This window comes from Macaca mulatta, chromosome 4, assembly GCF_049350105.2.
Source record: "Macaca mulatta isolate MMU2019108-1 chromosome 4, T2T-MMU8v2.0, whole genome shotgun sequence".
Taxonomy (NCBI): domain Eukaryota; kingdom Metazoa; phylum Chordata; class Mammalia; order Primates; family Cercopithecidae; genus Macaca; species Macaca mulatta.
This window is the reverse complement of record NC_133409.1, coordinates 120,469,385-120,486,432: the sequence shown is the minus strand read 5'-3', so window position 1 is coordinate 120,486,432 and position 17,048 is coordinate 120,469,385. Positions and strand designations below refer to the sequence as shown.

Below are 17,048 nucleotides of genomic sequence, written 5' to 3'. Positions count from 1 at the left end.
AGAAAAATCCAACTCTGTGCCCTTCTAATTTTATCTTCCAATTCAAATGCTTCAGCATTTTATGGATTTTCTTTTACCAATGAGTTACTAAAAGCAAGTAAATATGAAACTCAAAAAATTATGTATGATGTCCATTCCAGGCTTTGTCTTAAAAATATGAGTTTTGGCTCTTTTTATATGACTTAATATCTTTGTACTATTTTTGTTTTATTATTATAGCATGCATTGTTTTCCAATAATATACTATTTATTCATACACAAAAAGGTAATATTTAACAAGAAATTTGTGCAAGAAAGTGTTAACTCAAAATTGAGGGCTCAAGCCTATATATATTCCATTGAAGGGACCGGCCCTTTACTGGTTCCTGGGAGATAACCTCTGAATTTGGAATATCCTGACGGATAATAACGTCTTTGATACCTGAGACCTTGAGCTGTGCCAAATAGTTTATGCTAATTAGATGTGATTTATGCTGGCAGCCCTTTTTTTATATGCCTGGGGCTTTGGGCCATGCTGCATCAGCTTGGCGCCTGCAGGAGCTGGAGACTGATTAGCTAAGGTCAGTTACGCAGGTGCTTCATGTCATCATGACTGACCTACAAGGAAAACCATAGACAACAAGGCTTATGTGAGCTTCCTTGGTTGGTTACACTTTATATAGGTTGCCCTACATTCTGTGAAAATATTTCAAGTACTTTCATGTAACTCCAATGGGAGAATAACACCTGGAAGATTGTACCTGCTTTCTCTTAGACTTTATCTTATGTGTCTTTCCCTTTGCTAATTTTAATCTGTAACTTTTATTGTAATAAGCCCTAGCAAGAAGTAAAGAAGTTTTTCTCAGTTCTTCTTGTACATTATCAAACCTGAGGGTAGTCTTTAGGCCCCAGACACAATATCTGAAAGTTATGAAATGCTTTGAACTTTAATATTTTAAGCAATCTGTGGTCTTCATAACACCTTTTCTTGGAAGGATATCACCAGTACGATGACATTTCTGTTCTTGAAGTTGATATATGACTTACAGTTAGGAGTTAGATAATTTCAACAGTTTCCTTATGTTAAAATATATTTAAACCAGTTAATAAGATGAGAACTTTATCTCTTCTTCAACCTGTTTCTTTCTGCTTCCCCCCTACCCCATATTCTTATTATCATAATTTCTGGAAATAGGAGTCAAGATTTTAAGCTGATACTAAAGTTAGTTGGAATAGCTTTTTAGTGGCAATTCATAAAATAGATAAATGAGACAATAATATACTTGGAAGTTCTGTTATTTGGTATAAGGCAGCATCTATACTAGTACTCCTTGACTTGTCAAATGACTAGCTTAGTGTCCCACAGAATATTTGTGGCAGTGTCAGGTCTAGAAGTGAACTCTTATGATTACAGGTATGGGGTTCTTTCTTCTGTAATAAACTCATATTATTGCTGAAGTTACTGCCAAAATCACAGCCTAAAAAAAGAGCTTAATTACATTATGGATGTGTACATTAGACGATTTACCTGCAAGTAAAAGGAACTCTGATTTAAGCAATATTAAATAAGAGGCCATAAGGATCAAATATATTAGGTCCAGAGGTTGGACAGGCAACCTGAGAAGTTCAGTCAAGAATTCAACAGTTGATCACAGATCAGATTTGTTCTATCTCTAAGATCTGCTGTTTTCAGGGTACTCACTAATAATAGACTAATAGTTTATTATATTATTATTTAAATGGTTAATAGTGATAGTCTAATTGACTACACCCCCATCTTGCTTTAGGATCTCAAAATGGTAACAGTAACTACATAAATCTAGATGTTAGAAGGTATAGGAGAGGTCATGTGTACTTCTTACTTACATTCTAAGAGCAGGTGAGGAAATCTTTCCTCAGAAAGAGTGCCTCCCTTGCCTCAGAGACCAGCATAGTATCACATGTCCATTTCTAAAGGAATCCCCAATAGTGGGATGTGATTAACATGACTGCCTTAGACCTCAGAGACCAACGTAGTGTCGCATGTCCATTTCTAAAGGAATCCACAAGAATGGGATGTGATTAACATGACTGCCTTACATAAATCATGTGACATGGACAAAGACCAAGCATCCAGACAGCCACAAATACCTGAAAAGTGGCTAGACAACCTCTGGAGCAACTCTGTTTCTGTTCATGGATACCTAAATGTGAGTTACAGTTATTCCTTTAGGTATCTGCAGTCCTTGTGGGAAAAATCAGTTTGCCACAAATGTTCCTTTTATTATAAAAAAAAAAATGTCAGTTCACTGATAGTCAAAATAGGTGTTGACTGAAACCATATTTTGACTTTTCAAAGGTTTACTTTCAAAGCTTTGTTTTCTAACTTCAACAAGTATAGTCCTCTTGCAAATATCAGTTCTGTTGTTAAGTAATAAACTATAAGCCTGGATTAGTATTGTAGCACAAACAGCATTGTGTTGTATGCTCTTTATTTTCTGAAGCCAGTCAATGAGTGAGTCCACCTTGAGTAGATATTTTTTATGTCAGGCTTTCTGAGAAATGAGGAGCTGGAGGGGATCCCAAATCAATTGCCAACCGTGTCACAGATCGTTTAAGGCAGAATGGAACATGCTTGTGACAAAGGCAGTGACAAATGAATATGTACTGAAGGGACAGCACCAACCGATGAGTGAAGGAAACTAGAAATATGTTATATGAGATGGAGGTCAGAGTGAAATTTAAGATAATGATAATGAAATATATGTGTGAATGTAATACCATGAGTTAGATAAAAATAGGCAGCTGTAAGACTCACACAGTGCCTTTCAGAATAATTTCTGATATTTTATACAAATTCAATATTGCTACAAGTTGTGAATACAATAAGTGAACTATTTGTTATATAACAGTTAAGCCAAACTGTATAGAGTGGAGAATAGAACATGTTTTACTACATTAAAAAATATATATGTATATTGCCTGAGTTTCTGTTTTCTAATCTTGAGAAGTAAGCATATGTAATATATATACTAACCTAACACACAGGCAAAAGCTCACTCTATTTGTAGGTAGGGGTTAAATTATATTAGTCCACATTTAGGTATATAAAAGACCAGTGGATACTAACGAGATGCAGATCTTTGTAGGTAGAATTGTGCTCAAAGGCATTCAGGATGCAGTTATCAATGTTCTGTTCACATCTTGTTCCAACATAGCCTGGATTGCATAAGCAGGAAAAGCCATCAACCACTGGAAACAACAGAAAAGAGAAAACTCTTAACATTCCTTTAACCTCAGTACAGGTAAAGATAATTAGTCTAAAATTCTATAATCACTTATATATTTTGCTTTTAACCAAATAAAGTGTGAATTATCATATTTAATCTATTACATAGTCCTCTATAGTATTTTCTAAATAACCATCTTACTCAGTTCTATTTAACTTAATAAAAATAAATAAATAAATAAATGAAACTTCAATTAGTTGAAATAAGAACAATTACAATGGACATTTGGTAACAGTTTGCAAAGCAACAATGAAAATATGCAATTTTATTTGCTCTCTCTTGTTTTTGGCAGTATTCAATATATATGATAAATAGGTTACTCTTGTATCATTTAATCTTCCCAAGTTGTTTTAGGTTTAATAAACAAGACCTTAACTGTTCAGTTGTTAAAGTTCTATGTAAAGTGCATTGTGATCTCGAAGTTGATAATGAGCTACTTACTTAAGTCTTAGTTAAAAAGAGCTTTCACGTTTCATCAAAATCTTTTTAAAATAATGATCAAAATTTGTTCTTCATTTTACCATTAATGATGAAAAAGAATGGTGTCTGAAGCCTCTCAAGGAAGTAGTGACAGTATGAATTGCAGTTGGAGCAGGCACCAATTTATAACTACTTACAGTCAGTCCCTAAGTTCTTCATTATCCCTGAGATTTACCATGAAATCTATACTGCCATTACGCCTCTGTGAATGTACTTGCTATTACTCTCATTAATTGCTTAGGTCTTCAGTGGCAACAAAATTTTTAATGCACCGTAAGAAATTTATCTAGCTTCTAGATTTCTGCAGCCATGTTTTGTACAGCATATGTCATAGACATCCACAAGAGACTAGTGAAATACACAAGAATAGGCAGCTCCTTAGACAGGATTTTACTTCTGTTGTACTTTCTTTTTTTTTATCTAGTACCTAGTTTTTAACCTGTCATTGACTACAAATTATTAATAAATAAACAGATGTATTTGTAAATGAATTAATGTGATAAAATGATGTCAGTCTGTGCTTCTTTCTGTGTTACACATGGTATTTTGTATTTTAACAAATTAAAACCACATATTATACAATATATAATTAAGACATTGTGGAGTGTCATCAATCATAACAATATTTAAAATTACACTTATGGTTATTATTTAAGTTTGGATACTGATGTGTTCTGACAAGTAACAAACAACGAGTCAAATTAACTTTCAGCCTTGATGTTACATGTTCTATGAAGACAAATTATAAATTACATTAAAGGCAAAAGACAACAAAAGGTAACTTTGAACAAACAAAGTATCTGGAAACAGACTGTTAAAAAGATAAAAGCATGCTTTTATTGTCAATAAATGTGTTTCTAACATAGATTAATACAGACAAGGAACGTGTTTCTAATACTTTGTTCTGGAATAAAAATCACTCAATGGACTAAGTGCCAGAAGAGAACCTAGAGAACTAAATTGGATACCAAAGGGAAATTGGATACTGCAAAGAAGATAGAAATAATTTAAATATTTAAAACAAAGTAGCAAAAAGTAGAGCGTTTTTCTCACATGTAATTTGTTAACTATGGGGCTATGTGATAGCCAATAACCATTTCATAGGAAAGACATGTTACACACATAGTCTTGCTCTCCATTGTTGTTGTTGTTTTTAACAGAGAATCTAGTCACTGTGATGTGGAAGTGCTGGGATGGGAGGAGTGTGGTCCTTTTAAATGATACAGAAGGGGGAAGGGAAGTGCTGGGTAGAGGAGGGCATGGTCCCTGGCTACGGCTCTACCCCCATGGACCTAGGTGAGGACTGATACTCCTGCCTTCATGCCAGAATGTTTCATTTCCCAAGACCACCCTGGCTCCCCCTACCCCCATCCTGTGCCTATAAAAACTCCAGAGACCCTAGCAGGCAGAGACACATGTGTCTGGATATAGTGAGGAACACATCAGGGGAAGAAGACACAGTACACCTGGACATTGAGAGGTGTACCATCAGCGGAGGAACACACAGGTGGCTGGACATCAAGAGGAATGCCCCGACAAGCACCGGCATGCTGGCAGGCCACCGAGTCCCAGAAGGACATGGAGTTCTGCCAGGGCAGTCAGAGGAAAGCCCAGGCCGCCGAGCAGTCTGAGGTTTTCCCTTGGAAAACCATCTCCCTTCTAGCTCCCATTGTCTGAGATTTACTTACACTCAATAAAACCTTGCACTCATTCTACAAGCCCAGGTGTGATCTGATTCTTATGGTACACCAAGGCAAGAATCTAGTATACAGAAAGCCCTCTGTCCTTGTGACAAGGTAGAGGGTCTAATTGAGCTGGTTATCACAAGCCGCCTATAGATGGCAAAACTAAAAGAGCAAAACTAAATGAGCACCCTTTAACACACGCCCACTGGGGCTTCAGGAAACATTCACCCCTACACATCCACCCCTACACATCCACCCCACATCCTCAGGATGTAGAGTCAGAGCCCCACATCCTGCCCATCTATATACTCTCCTAGAGGAATGGGGCACTGAAGAAGCAAGCCACTCCCCCTGTCACACACCCTGCAAGGGGGACAAAGGGACATTTCCTATTTCAACTGCAATGGTATTAGTCTGTGTTTATAAATATTTCATGCTACTATTTTGAGGCCAAATTTTCTTAAAATAGGCCTTCTATGAATCTGGATGTATTATTCATTTTATACTTAACTATGTACCAGACATCATATATACTGGTTGTATTGAACGAAAGTTTGAAATGTGACAAAACTTTTTGGTGGAATATACAGAGGTATTTTAAAACTGTAACAGTAGGCCGGGCATGTTGGCTCACACCTGTAATCCCAACACTTCGGGAGGTCAAGGCGGGAGGATCATTTGAGGTCAGGAGTTCAAGACCAGCCTGACCAACACAGTGAAACCCCATCTCTACTAAAAATAAAAAAAAATTAGTCAGGCTTGTGGCACATGCCTCTAGTCCCAGCTACTCGGGAGGCTGAGGCAGGAGAATTGCTTGAACATGAGAGACAGAGGTTACAGTGAGTCTAGATCGTGCCACTGCACTCCAGTCTGGGAGACAGAGCAAGACTCCATCTCAAAAAAAAAAAAAAAAAAAAAAAAAAAAACCTGTAGCAACAAAATAGTGAACAACTGTATAATGGTGTTTGAGATTTACAGACTCACACACACACAAACACACATATATATATTGCTCATATATAGTCCTGTAATAAGTACTATTGACACGGTAGAGTTCCCTGATCCCTCTTGCAGGACATGCAACAGGGGTATGGCTGGCCTGTTCAGTTGTGCAGCTGCTAAAACCCCTTGCGGGAGGGAGACCACGCAGATAGGCAGGTGTAGAGTCCAGGGTGAGTGCTTTGGGCTCTGGACCTGTGGTAGTGTCTAAGGATGGGTGCCTGAAACCCCAGTGTTACAATGTTCTCTTAGCCTTGCTGTCCGCAGATGGCTTTAAGGGTTAACCAGCTCAATGTACCTTCTGTCTTTTCACAAGGGCAGAGGGTCAGTGTGACAGTTTTCTGTATCCCGAGCTCTTGCCCAGCATCCAGGAAGATTCGGGTCACACATGGGTGTGAAGGATGAATGAGAGGTCTTGAGTGGTGGAGGTGGCTCTCAGCAGGATGGATGGGGAAGTGCAAGTGGGGGATGGAGTGGGAAGATAATCTTCCCCTGGAGTTGGGCCATACAGTGGCCAAACTCCTCTCTGACCACTCCTGAACTCCTCTTTGTATTCAGATGTTCCTCCTCTTCTTTCTTTCTCTGCTGCATAGTCCGTTCGTCTGCTTGTCTTATCTCCTCATCTTCCGGTTCACTCTGGAGTCTGGGGTTCAGCATGTATATGGGTACAGGATAGGGAGCATGGCAGGCAAAAGGCAACTTTTTGGGTGGAAAAACAGGAATGCCTGTTCTCATGTATGGCCATGGTTATCCAGGCTTGAGGATGTGACATTTGCCAGGGAACTTTCCCTGTCTCCTATCTGTATCACTATTAACTAGAATTCAGAAAGTTTGGCTTCCCATACTATTTTATTTTAGAGAAAGTATGAAGAATCTAGTGTCTTAGTTTCATTCTGATAACATTCTACATGTGTGATATAAATTTTAATAAATATTTTGGTTCGCTGGTACCTAAATATCCTTAGATCGGGTCCAAAATATATTATGAATGATTATATGATGAAATACATTAATATATTAGGTATTCAAATTTTACATTTCCCATAATATATTGTGGTATCAAAATTTTAATAGGCAGTATTGCATTATAAGTAACACATTATAAATTGCATTTTCTTATCTTGGAAAAATATACATTAAAATATTTACAAAGAACTTCTAAAAGTTAAATATAATACATTGTTAATCAATGTGAACAACTTAAATTTAAATTGCCTATATGTAGTCATTATAGTAGGGCTGCCTACGTATTTCAAAAACAAAAAATCTCTAACTTCTCTCTCAGCCATGCGATAGTTAAAAAGACATGAATCTTTTTTAAGTATCATTCCTCACCAGATACCTGTGGGTTTGAGCTCAGAAATGATACAATGCTGACTTATTTCAAGGTAATTTGAGAATTTCAGAAATCTTAAAATACAATCTTTGAAGTGACAAAGTCTGGAACAGAAATAATAGCTTGGTGATTTATAGCAAGAGCAGCAAACAGATGGCATATAGTCCACAGAACTGTTTTGCTTAGCTGGCACAATGTTAGAAAATTAACATGATATTAGTATCTATATAGATATTTCAGTTTGCTAGGACCCCACCATTACCTGTTGTTTTATATCTGGATGGCTTCACCCAATTTACAAAATTCAGTTGCCTTGATATTGGCTTTTATTTGCAGAGCACTTGTTTTAAGAAACAAATTTAAAATTTGAGTTAAATCCTACTATTTCTACATAAAAAGACAATAACATAACTTTCTATTGAAATGAGGTTTTAATTGTAACTATTTACTCATATACTGAGGGATCATGTAGAAATATGTTTTAAAGAAGGTGAGATAAAAACAAATAAGATACTTTTTTGCAACACCCTTCTAGACCTTTGTTTATTTCTGTTTCTCCTCTTCATGCCTCAGCCACATTCTGTGTATAATGTCATTTCATTTTCCTGCATCTAAACAAAATTACCCATTTTAGGCATATTCTTCCACAGAAAAATCCATGTTTCCATCTTACTTTTCCCTCTTTCCTTCTTTTCTTCCTGTCTTCTTTTTCCTCTATAAATTTATATTTCTTAGGAATATAAATTTCAGTAGGAAGAAATGTGAGTGTGTGGGGTGTATATGTATAGAATAGGCTAAACAAATATTACTTTGAATATTGTAAACAATGCTTTCTTATGCCTAAAAGTGAATATTTTTTAAAATTCTACCATTTCAAACAAATTTTCAAAGGCTAATTCTCACACAAGAAAGAAAAAGTCACATTTCATCAGATTTCCTCGTTTACTGCACTCACAAAAATATGAATGGATTTGTCAGAAATTGGGGGTACTTAGTGAAGATAACTGACATTGACTTTGATGTTCAAGCCAGGCTAAAGTCAGTAAATAATCCTGGTTAAATCCTAAACTCTCCAAATTACTATGTTAGATTCTACATTGGTCTGCTCTACTACAATTGCAGCCGCTGAAGGAACTCACTATCATAGCAATATCCACGCAGGCAAGGGCTGGAACTGCGCTCATTGACAATGATCTCACAGCATGGACCTGCAAAGCTGGCACACTGGCACTGGAACTCAAGGCGAAACATTTCCAAATCCATTTTCTCTTTACGCACAGCTCCATTCTCACAAGGATTACTAGCTTTGCAAGGCCCAAATTCACAGTGATGACTTGGAAAGGAAAGAATCAAAATGCCAGTGCTTATTGAATGAACCAATTCTTGCAACTGCTGTCATTCACCTGGCATATTTCAGCATAAATGCATCCAATTTATTCTCTATTCTCTTCCATATTATGCTTGTGACTCTCTCTCTTTCCTTCTACATTACAATTTAAGAAATAAGTGTTATTTATGATTTCTATGCTTCATCTAACAAAGTACCAGCAGGCAGCAATGATAAGTGACAGCATTTTAAAAAATTATATTTTGTTTCTTCATACTTCCCACTTCTTGTTCAACAATGTTCTCTGAAGACATTGCAATTAAGAAAGTAGATTATTAACAATTTGATGCTCCCTATGTTTTATTTCTGGTACCCTGGAGGTTGCTACCACTGTAAGCTTTGTTTGATGGATTTCTTGCTATTCTCAAAACAAATAACTGAAAAAAGAACATTATAATAAGCATCTAATCTTAACAGAAACACTTCAGTCCTGAATTTTTAAAATATTTTACTCAGAAAATCTAATTGCATAAAGTGATTGCCAATGTGTGAAATGTACACAAGTATTTAAGAAATAGGATGGTTTGATTCAAGAGAAACCATATCAGACAAAAAACTCAGTATAAGCAGCACAAACTTTTTCAACAAAGCAAAATTATTACTTGAGTGTCAGTTTTCAAGGCATAGTAAAAATAATTAGATGTTAGCTATTTGGAAAGTATTTAAAAATAATGTCACTTATTCACTAAAATGTATAGTGTATAGGTACAAACATAGGTTCTAAAAAGGCCTGACTGAATACTTTAAAGCAGAAAATATACAGTCATCATTAAGTCCTTGAACTGCTTGGGTTTTCTCAGTAACTTCACAAGTGCAGGGAAAAGGGTATAACACAAAGACTTAGGATAAGGGATTAAGTTTTCAAAGTTGAAAAGTACCATAGTAGTTTGAAAAATTATAATATCCCAGTGTCCCTGTGACTCTCCCAATTCTGATCACAAGAAAAATTGTAAGAGGGCCTGCCTAGAAGCTGCTGAGGATATCAACAATGTGTAGAGTAAAGGCACCAAATTGATATCATTAGTGTCCATAAAATAAGAGCAATAAAACTGTACCAAAATGGAGATACTCAGTACTTCAATTTCCAAGTACAGCAAAAACAAACAAACAAACAAACAAAAAAACAGTGAAAATAAAAAACTACTTCCCAAGAACATAAAAATAAAAATGTCCTTCAATAAAAAAAATAAAAAAAACTATTAAGTGGCTACTTTTTGCAGGAACAATGCTTAGCAGTGTGGAGAATTCAAATAGAAATAAGATCTTTTTCTGAAACTATTATGAGATTGAAATGTATTGCAAGTAATACATTTCTCGACATTATTTTATCATAATCAAAGTTTTTTGTGAAGTAAGGGAAATTGCATTGAATAAACATCTTCTACTCATGCAGAAAAAATGAATTGTCTTTAATGAAAAGTTCCCATGCATACTCTTTCTTTCTAATTACCTACTGCTAAATATTTAATTGTGACACTAGGTGTTTTGCTTTGCTAGTGGGAATTTAGCTGTTGCTTTGTAAATAATTTTGTACATTATAAACATTTTGTAGCTGAACAACAATGTATATGAGAAAATACTCATGATATTTTCTTTTACAGAACACACATGAATTCACTGTACCCCCATATCATGTTGATTTGTATATTATTTCATTATACTAATATGTAATGAGCCCTTACTCCGTGGCAAGCACTGTGATAGATGTGGGATGAGGGGGGCAGGTGTTTAAAAGAACAATGATAGGTTCAAATAGGCAAGTAAAGAAATGCAGTAAGTGGTAAACATGGTCAATTTCCTGTGCTAAAGAGTCATTCTGTAAGTAGAATTCCAATATGGTTTCCAAGATCTCCACCACTAGTGTACATACCCTACATAATTCCCTCGCTTTAAATGTGGGTGAGGCTGGGTGCAGTGGCTCACAACTGTATTCCCAGCACTTTGGGAGGCCGAGATGGGAGGATTGTTTGAGGCCAGAAGTTTGAGACTAGCCGTGGCAATATAGTGAGGCCCCTAGAGGTGTGAAGAGGTGGTGATGTACACCTATAGTCCCAGTTACTACTTGGGAGGCTAAGATGGAAGGATCACTTGGGTTTGGGAGGTCAAGGCTGCAGCAAGCTGTGATGAAGCCACTGCACTTCAGCCTGGGAAACAAAGTGAGACTCTCTCTCTTAAATAAATAAATCAACATGGGTAAGATATGTGAATATAATTGAATGTCACTCCGTAATTATTTACAGAAGTAAATAATAATTATGGAAGAAAAGAAAAGACTGTGGATATAATTAAGTCCCAGAATCATAAGGGAGTCCATCAAAAGAGACATTATCTTGAGTGCGCCTGACTAAATCAGGTAAGACTTTAAAAGAAGTCAGAGGCATTATCCTACTTGCCTCAAAGAAGCAAATGAAAGCTGTATTTTATAAAGCTCTATGAGACAGGGAATGGCATGTGCTTTGCAGCAGCCGAAAACACTCTAAACAGCCAGTAAGGAAGAAAGATCAGAGTTCTAAAATCACAAGGAACTAAATTTTACCAACAGCCAGTGAGCTTGAAAGAGAAACATGAGCCTTAGATTAGCTCACAGTCCCGGTCAACCTTTTGATTTCAGTCTTGTGAGACCATGAGTAGAGAACTCAGTTAAGCCATTCAGATTTCCGACTTGCAGAAATTGTAAAATAAAAAATGTGACTTGTATTAAATATATAAGTTTGTGATTAGTTGTTATTCAGCACAGAAAAGTAACACAGTCAAATATAAGGGCAAAAGTAACACAGTCAAATATAAGGGCAACTAAGATATCTTCAGTGCTATTGGAAAGCCTACTGAACAGGTGATATTTGGAGTGAGCCATAAGGAATCATCAGACATTATCGAGGTTAGACATGTGGGATACAGAAGGGGATGGGGAGAGCGTTCTAGAAGGATGAGGGCCAGAAGGTGAGAAAGTTCAGGAGACTGAAAACAAATCAATATGAGTGGAACACAAAATGCAGGGAATAAGGAGATGCATTACCACATTTAAGGAATTATAATATGCTACCGACTTTAAGGGAGTTTATTTTATGTGCCATTAAAGGTCGTAGAAAAACTGATGCCCTCCCACTCCCTTCACTAACTCCCCATTGAAGATATCCAGCTCCTAATTCTGGAAACCTGTGAGTGCTATCTTATGTGGCCGATAAGATTTTGCAGATGTGATTAAGTTGAGGATTTTGATGTGGTTAGCTTATCCTATTTTATCTGGGTGGGCCCTAACTGGGTCTTCCAAGGGCCTTTATAAGACAGAGGCAAGATGTTTAAAGGAGGAAGGGGAGACATGAAGATGAAAGCTGGAGTTTGGATTGATGCAAGGAAGGGGTCACAAGCCCAGGAATATAGGCAGCCTCTAGAATCTAGTAAAGGCAAGAAAATAGAAGTCTTCAGAAGCAACACAACCCTGCAACACCTACCGCATTTTAGACTTGGGCCTCCAAATATATAAAATAATAAAGTTGTGCAGTTTTAAGATTGTGAAAATTAGTTACAGCCATTATAGGAAACTAATACAGAGAGCAAAAATTGACAGTTAAATTCCGATAAAGTGTTTTAAGACATCATTATTGTGAAAAACTCATCCCAATTTCAAAGATGCTTGTGTTAATATGTAATGTGTTAGTTATCACGCTAATTTGTGATGAAAATTGGGATGTGTTAAATGAAGTTCACTAATTTGAAATAACATCTCCATAGGCTGGGATAAGATCCTAAAAGGCTTTGTGATCTATAGAACTTAAACCTGGTGCACACTGAGGAACTGTTGAAAGCCTTCCTAAAAATGCTATAAAGTATGGTTGGTCTCCTTACAGAGAATCACGTTGTATTGTATTTCTTAGTTGTATTTAAAAATATATATAATGCTTCTTTATTTCCTTGAAGTTTTATTTGCTGAAAACTATATTCTCTCAAATTAATGTTAAGAAGCTAAAGCACATTTTTTTGCGTACATATTTGGTAGGAACAATTAAGAACCTGTTTTTTATTAGATTTTTACAATGATGTCATCAACTCAGAAAATCAAAAATGCTGAGGTTCCCACTAAATTGTACCACTGGGTACGGTGGCTCATGCCTGTAATCCCAGCACTTTGGGAGGCCGAGGTGGATGGATCATGAGGTCAAGAGATCGAGACCATCCTGGCCAACATGGTGAAAACCCACCTCTACTTTAAAAAAAAAAAAAAAAATTGGCTGGGCATGGTGGTGCACCCCTGTAGTCCCAGCTACTCAGGAGGCTGAAGCAGGAGAATTGCTTGAACCCCAGAGGCAGAGGTTTCAGTGAGCTGAGATTGTGCCACTGCAATCCAGGCTGGCAATAGAGCGAGACTCCACATCAAAAAAAAAAGAAAGAAAGAAAAAGAAAAAGAAAAAAATAGAAAAGAGAAAAGAAAAAAAGCCAGGCACCATGGCTCGCACCTGTAATCCCAGCACTTTGGGAGGCCGAGTTGGGCATATTACCTGAGGTCAGGAGCTCAAAGACCTGCTTGGATAACATGGTGAAACCCCCTTTCCACTTAAAAAAAAAAGGATATATATATAGATATATATATCTCCATATATAGATATATATATACATCTCCATATATAGATAGATAGATAGATATATCTCCATATATCTCCTTTTTCCATTGGATGGATGGATGGACTTTCCACTGGATGGATGACTTTCGATATCAAGTTCATTATGATAAACTTCATATATTCATATGTTAAACTTCTTAAGAATACTGCTGTTTTAAGAGCTGTAAGTTGATATAGATGTTTACAAAATGTGATGCCAAGCATGTCTTCATGTGAGTCTAGTAGCTTGAATTTTAGTTTCTCATGATTTAGACAAACTTAAAATCTGCTGTTTAAAATGTTTAAAGTGATAACAAAAATTCAGATATTTAGAGAAACACAGTAGTTTAAAAGTGAGTAAATAATAGGGTAGAGACAATCTTTCCACACAAGAGACATCATATATGACGTGTAAATGACAGAAGGCTTAGTGGCATCCACTATTAAAGTTAAGTAAAGTAGAACCAAGTCATCCAACTTCTATAATCAGCAATAAAAACATGAAAGGATTAGACTGGACAGTATAAATTCTGTTTCTGCAGTAATATCAAAGGACATATAGCAGGTAAACAGTTCTTTATGGAGCATACCTCAACGTATTAAATATGAGTCCTAATTCTCTTTGTATTTTCATAAAACTCATTATTCATATACTAAAGTTTTAAGAGAAGACAGTCCTTTTTACTAGACGAAGATCTAGCTAATACTGTATATCTTTAAGGGACATTAAGTGGTAATGGACATTGTATATCTTTAAGAGACTTTAAGTGGTAGATATTCTGTGCATTGTAAAAGACCAGAGATGGTTGCTGTTATCTTTCATCTAGAAATTTTATGTAAACCAAGGAAGTCTGAGTGATGAATTTTATGGGGAGACATAATTTTTCACTCTCCCTGTCCCATTCCCTCCCAGCTTCCTAGCTCCTATTTAAGTTGGACAAATTTCTTCTCAAATCTTGCAATGATTAGAGAGACAGAAAGCAATGGAAATAACCCCAGTTTCCACATAACCTTTAGAAATAAAATGCTAATGGCAAATGTTACAGATGCATTTTACAAATATTGTCATAAATTTGAATATATTATTTATTTATTTATTTATTTTACTGTGAGAAAGCAAATCCCCTTTCCAGGTTGAATGCAAACATATGAAGTCAATTATTTTCATTTTAATTTTATGATTTACTCTTTTAAATAATTTTTGTTTTAAAAAGCATACCTTCAAGTATGAATAAATAAAACATTAATACTGATGTTCATGTATGTTCTTTCTTGACCTGATTAAATAGCAAATGAATTGATTTTCTTCATGTCAGTAAAATATTTTGTGAGTAATTAAACTGAGAGTCAATGAAGCAGCCCCACCAGTATCAGCTAAGCTGGACTGGCTGCATAATATGACGCTGGTGCTTTTCTTCTGAGCATAAACAATTTTATGGAACACCAAAATCAGACAAGATCTGTGCTCATGAAGGAACATAATACAAATAATATCACTCCACACTCATTTCTGAGCACAAACAAAAACAATAAAGCTGTCTAAACTACTAAATAGCTTAGATTCATTTCTCCTATCTCTTCTATAGTTTTTTTTTTTTTTTTTTTTTTTTTTTTTTTTTTTTCCAATTAAAGGTTTAGCTGGATCTGTTTCTTCCACCTTTTAGATAACAATTTTCAAAATACTCTCCTTTGTAACTCTCAGTGTAGAGTAGAGGCCAAACTTCCTGGAACCATCTCCAGAGTCACTAAATCCGAGCTTGAATCTCAAGCCTCTGTTGAAATCCTCTCAACAAAGTGCTCCCAAATTCCTCATGGTGTGCTGTTTCTTCATAGTATGGAGCCAATAAACTCAAGTTTGTCTAATGACAGGTGAATTTCTGGTGGTCTTTGACAGGAGAATGTCCATAAAGATACTTCTACTCTGGACTAGAAATAAGAGAGCATTTATGTCTATTTTTCTGTGACCAATAAAAAAATGCAGTATATTCCCATAGATGTATAATATACGTATATATTGGTATGCTAGGGCAACCCTATCAAAGTACCACAAACTGGGTGGCTTAAACAACAGACAGTTAGTGTTTGACAATTCTGGTGTCTAGAAGTCTATGATCAAGGTCTTGGCAGGATTGGTTCTTTCTGAGGGCTGCAAGAGAAATGTGTTCCATTTCTCTTCTCTAGTTTCCTGTGTTTTTCTGGCAATCTTTGGCATCCCATAGCTGTAGAAGCATCACCCTGATCTCTACCCTCATCTTCACATTGAGGTCTCTCGCAATATTTTTCTGTGTCTAAATTTTCCCTTTTGTTAAGCACAGCAGTTATATTGGATTAAGGGCCCACCTACTCCAGTATATCCTCACTTTAATTTAACAAATTACATCTGAAATGATCCTATTTCCAAATAAGGTCACATTATTACAATAAGGTACTAAGTGATTAGGGCAACAACATAATTTTGGTAGGAACAACTCAATCCCTAACAATGTATTTTGAAGTGAAGGAAGCATAAGAGGTTTCTCTGTTTGTTGGCTTTTGTTTTTTGGTTTGTTTGTTTGTTTAGAAGCTTTTTTAAAAGACCATGTTCTTCTAATGGTTCTCTACTAAAACTGTCTCATACTTCCTCTAAGGTTACCTTTAGTAAAGCCTGTATGTATACCCTGTGTGCGTATGTTTGCTAATTGTTTAGTAGTTCTGAATTTTATTGTTGTTGTTTAAATACAGTTAAATTGTGATTTTTGCAATCTTAGCTTAAATGATATTTTAAAAATCATAGTTACAAAAAAATGAAACTTATTGTATGATATCATTTTGGATTCTAGAAATAAGAATAAAGCTTATAAGATTATCTCAATGAACACAAAATGGGGAACAGAATAAGTGGCATAAATGTAGAATAAGAAGAAAGACTAGGTGTCATATTTTTTATCAATCCGATGATTTCAATACTTAGTTTTATTTTTGGGTAACACATAGTTTGGATTAAGATAAACCCATTGATAATAATTTCAGTCTAATAGGAAAAATATTTCTTTATATTAAAATGTTTGTGAATCTAGGTACTCCCACATAAGCAAAGACTAAACATTCTTATTCTTTTTTTACATTTTTTCTGTTATGTTTCTAAAAATATTTAATTGAACATTGTATCTATTAAACCACTCACTGCCACTTCCGAAATCCTTGTACTGTTATTTTTCTGTCATGTCTATTTTATAAAAATTCAGCCATCCACACAAGGCAATATGTGGCTAACAATGTGGACACAACATTAAAAAGAGCTTGAATCCAAATCCTGGTTTGATCTTTAAGTAGATA

The 17,048-nt window shown here is 35.7% G+C and overlaps 1 protein-coding gene across 2 annotated transcripts in view; it reads right to left on the bottom strand.

Annotated features, from left to right (window-relative positions):
* The window catches only part of EYS (EGF-like photoreceptor maintenance factor), a 1,786,799-nt gene that overhangs the window by 1,285,056 nt on the left and 484,695 nt on the right, over positions 1 to 17,048 (bottom strand). For both annotated transcript variants that reach the window (XM_078001263.1, XM_078001264.1), the window contains exon 11: positions 3,089 to 3,210. In XM_078001263.1, the coding sequence (XP_077857389.1) occupies positions 3,089 to 3,210 (122 nt within the window). The remainder of the gene's footprint in view (positions 1 to 3,088; positions 3,211 to 17,048) is intronic.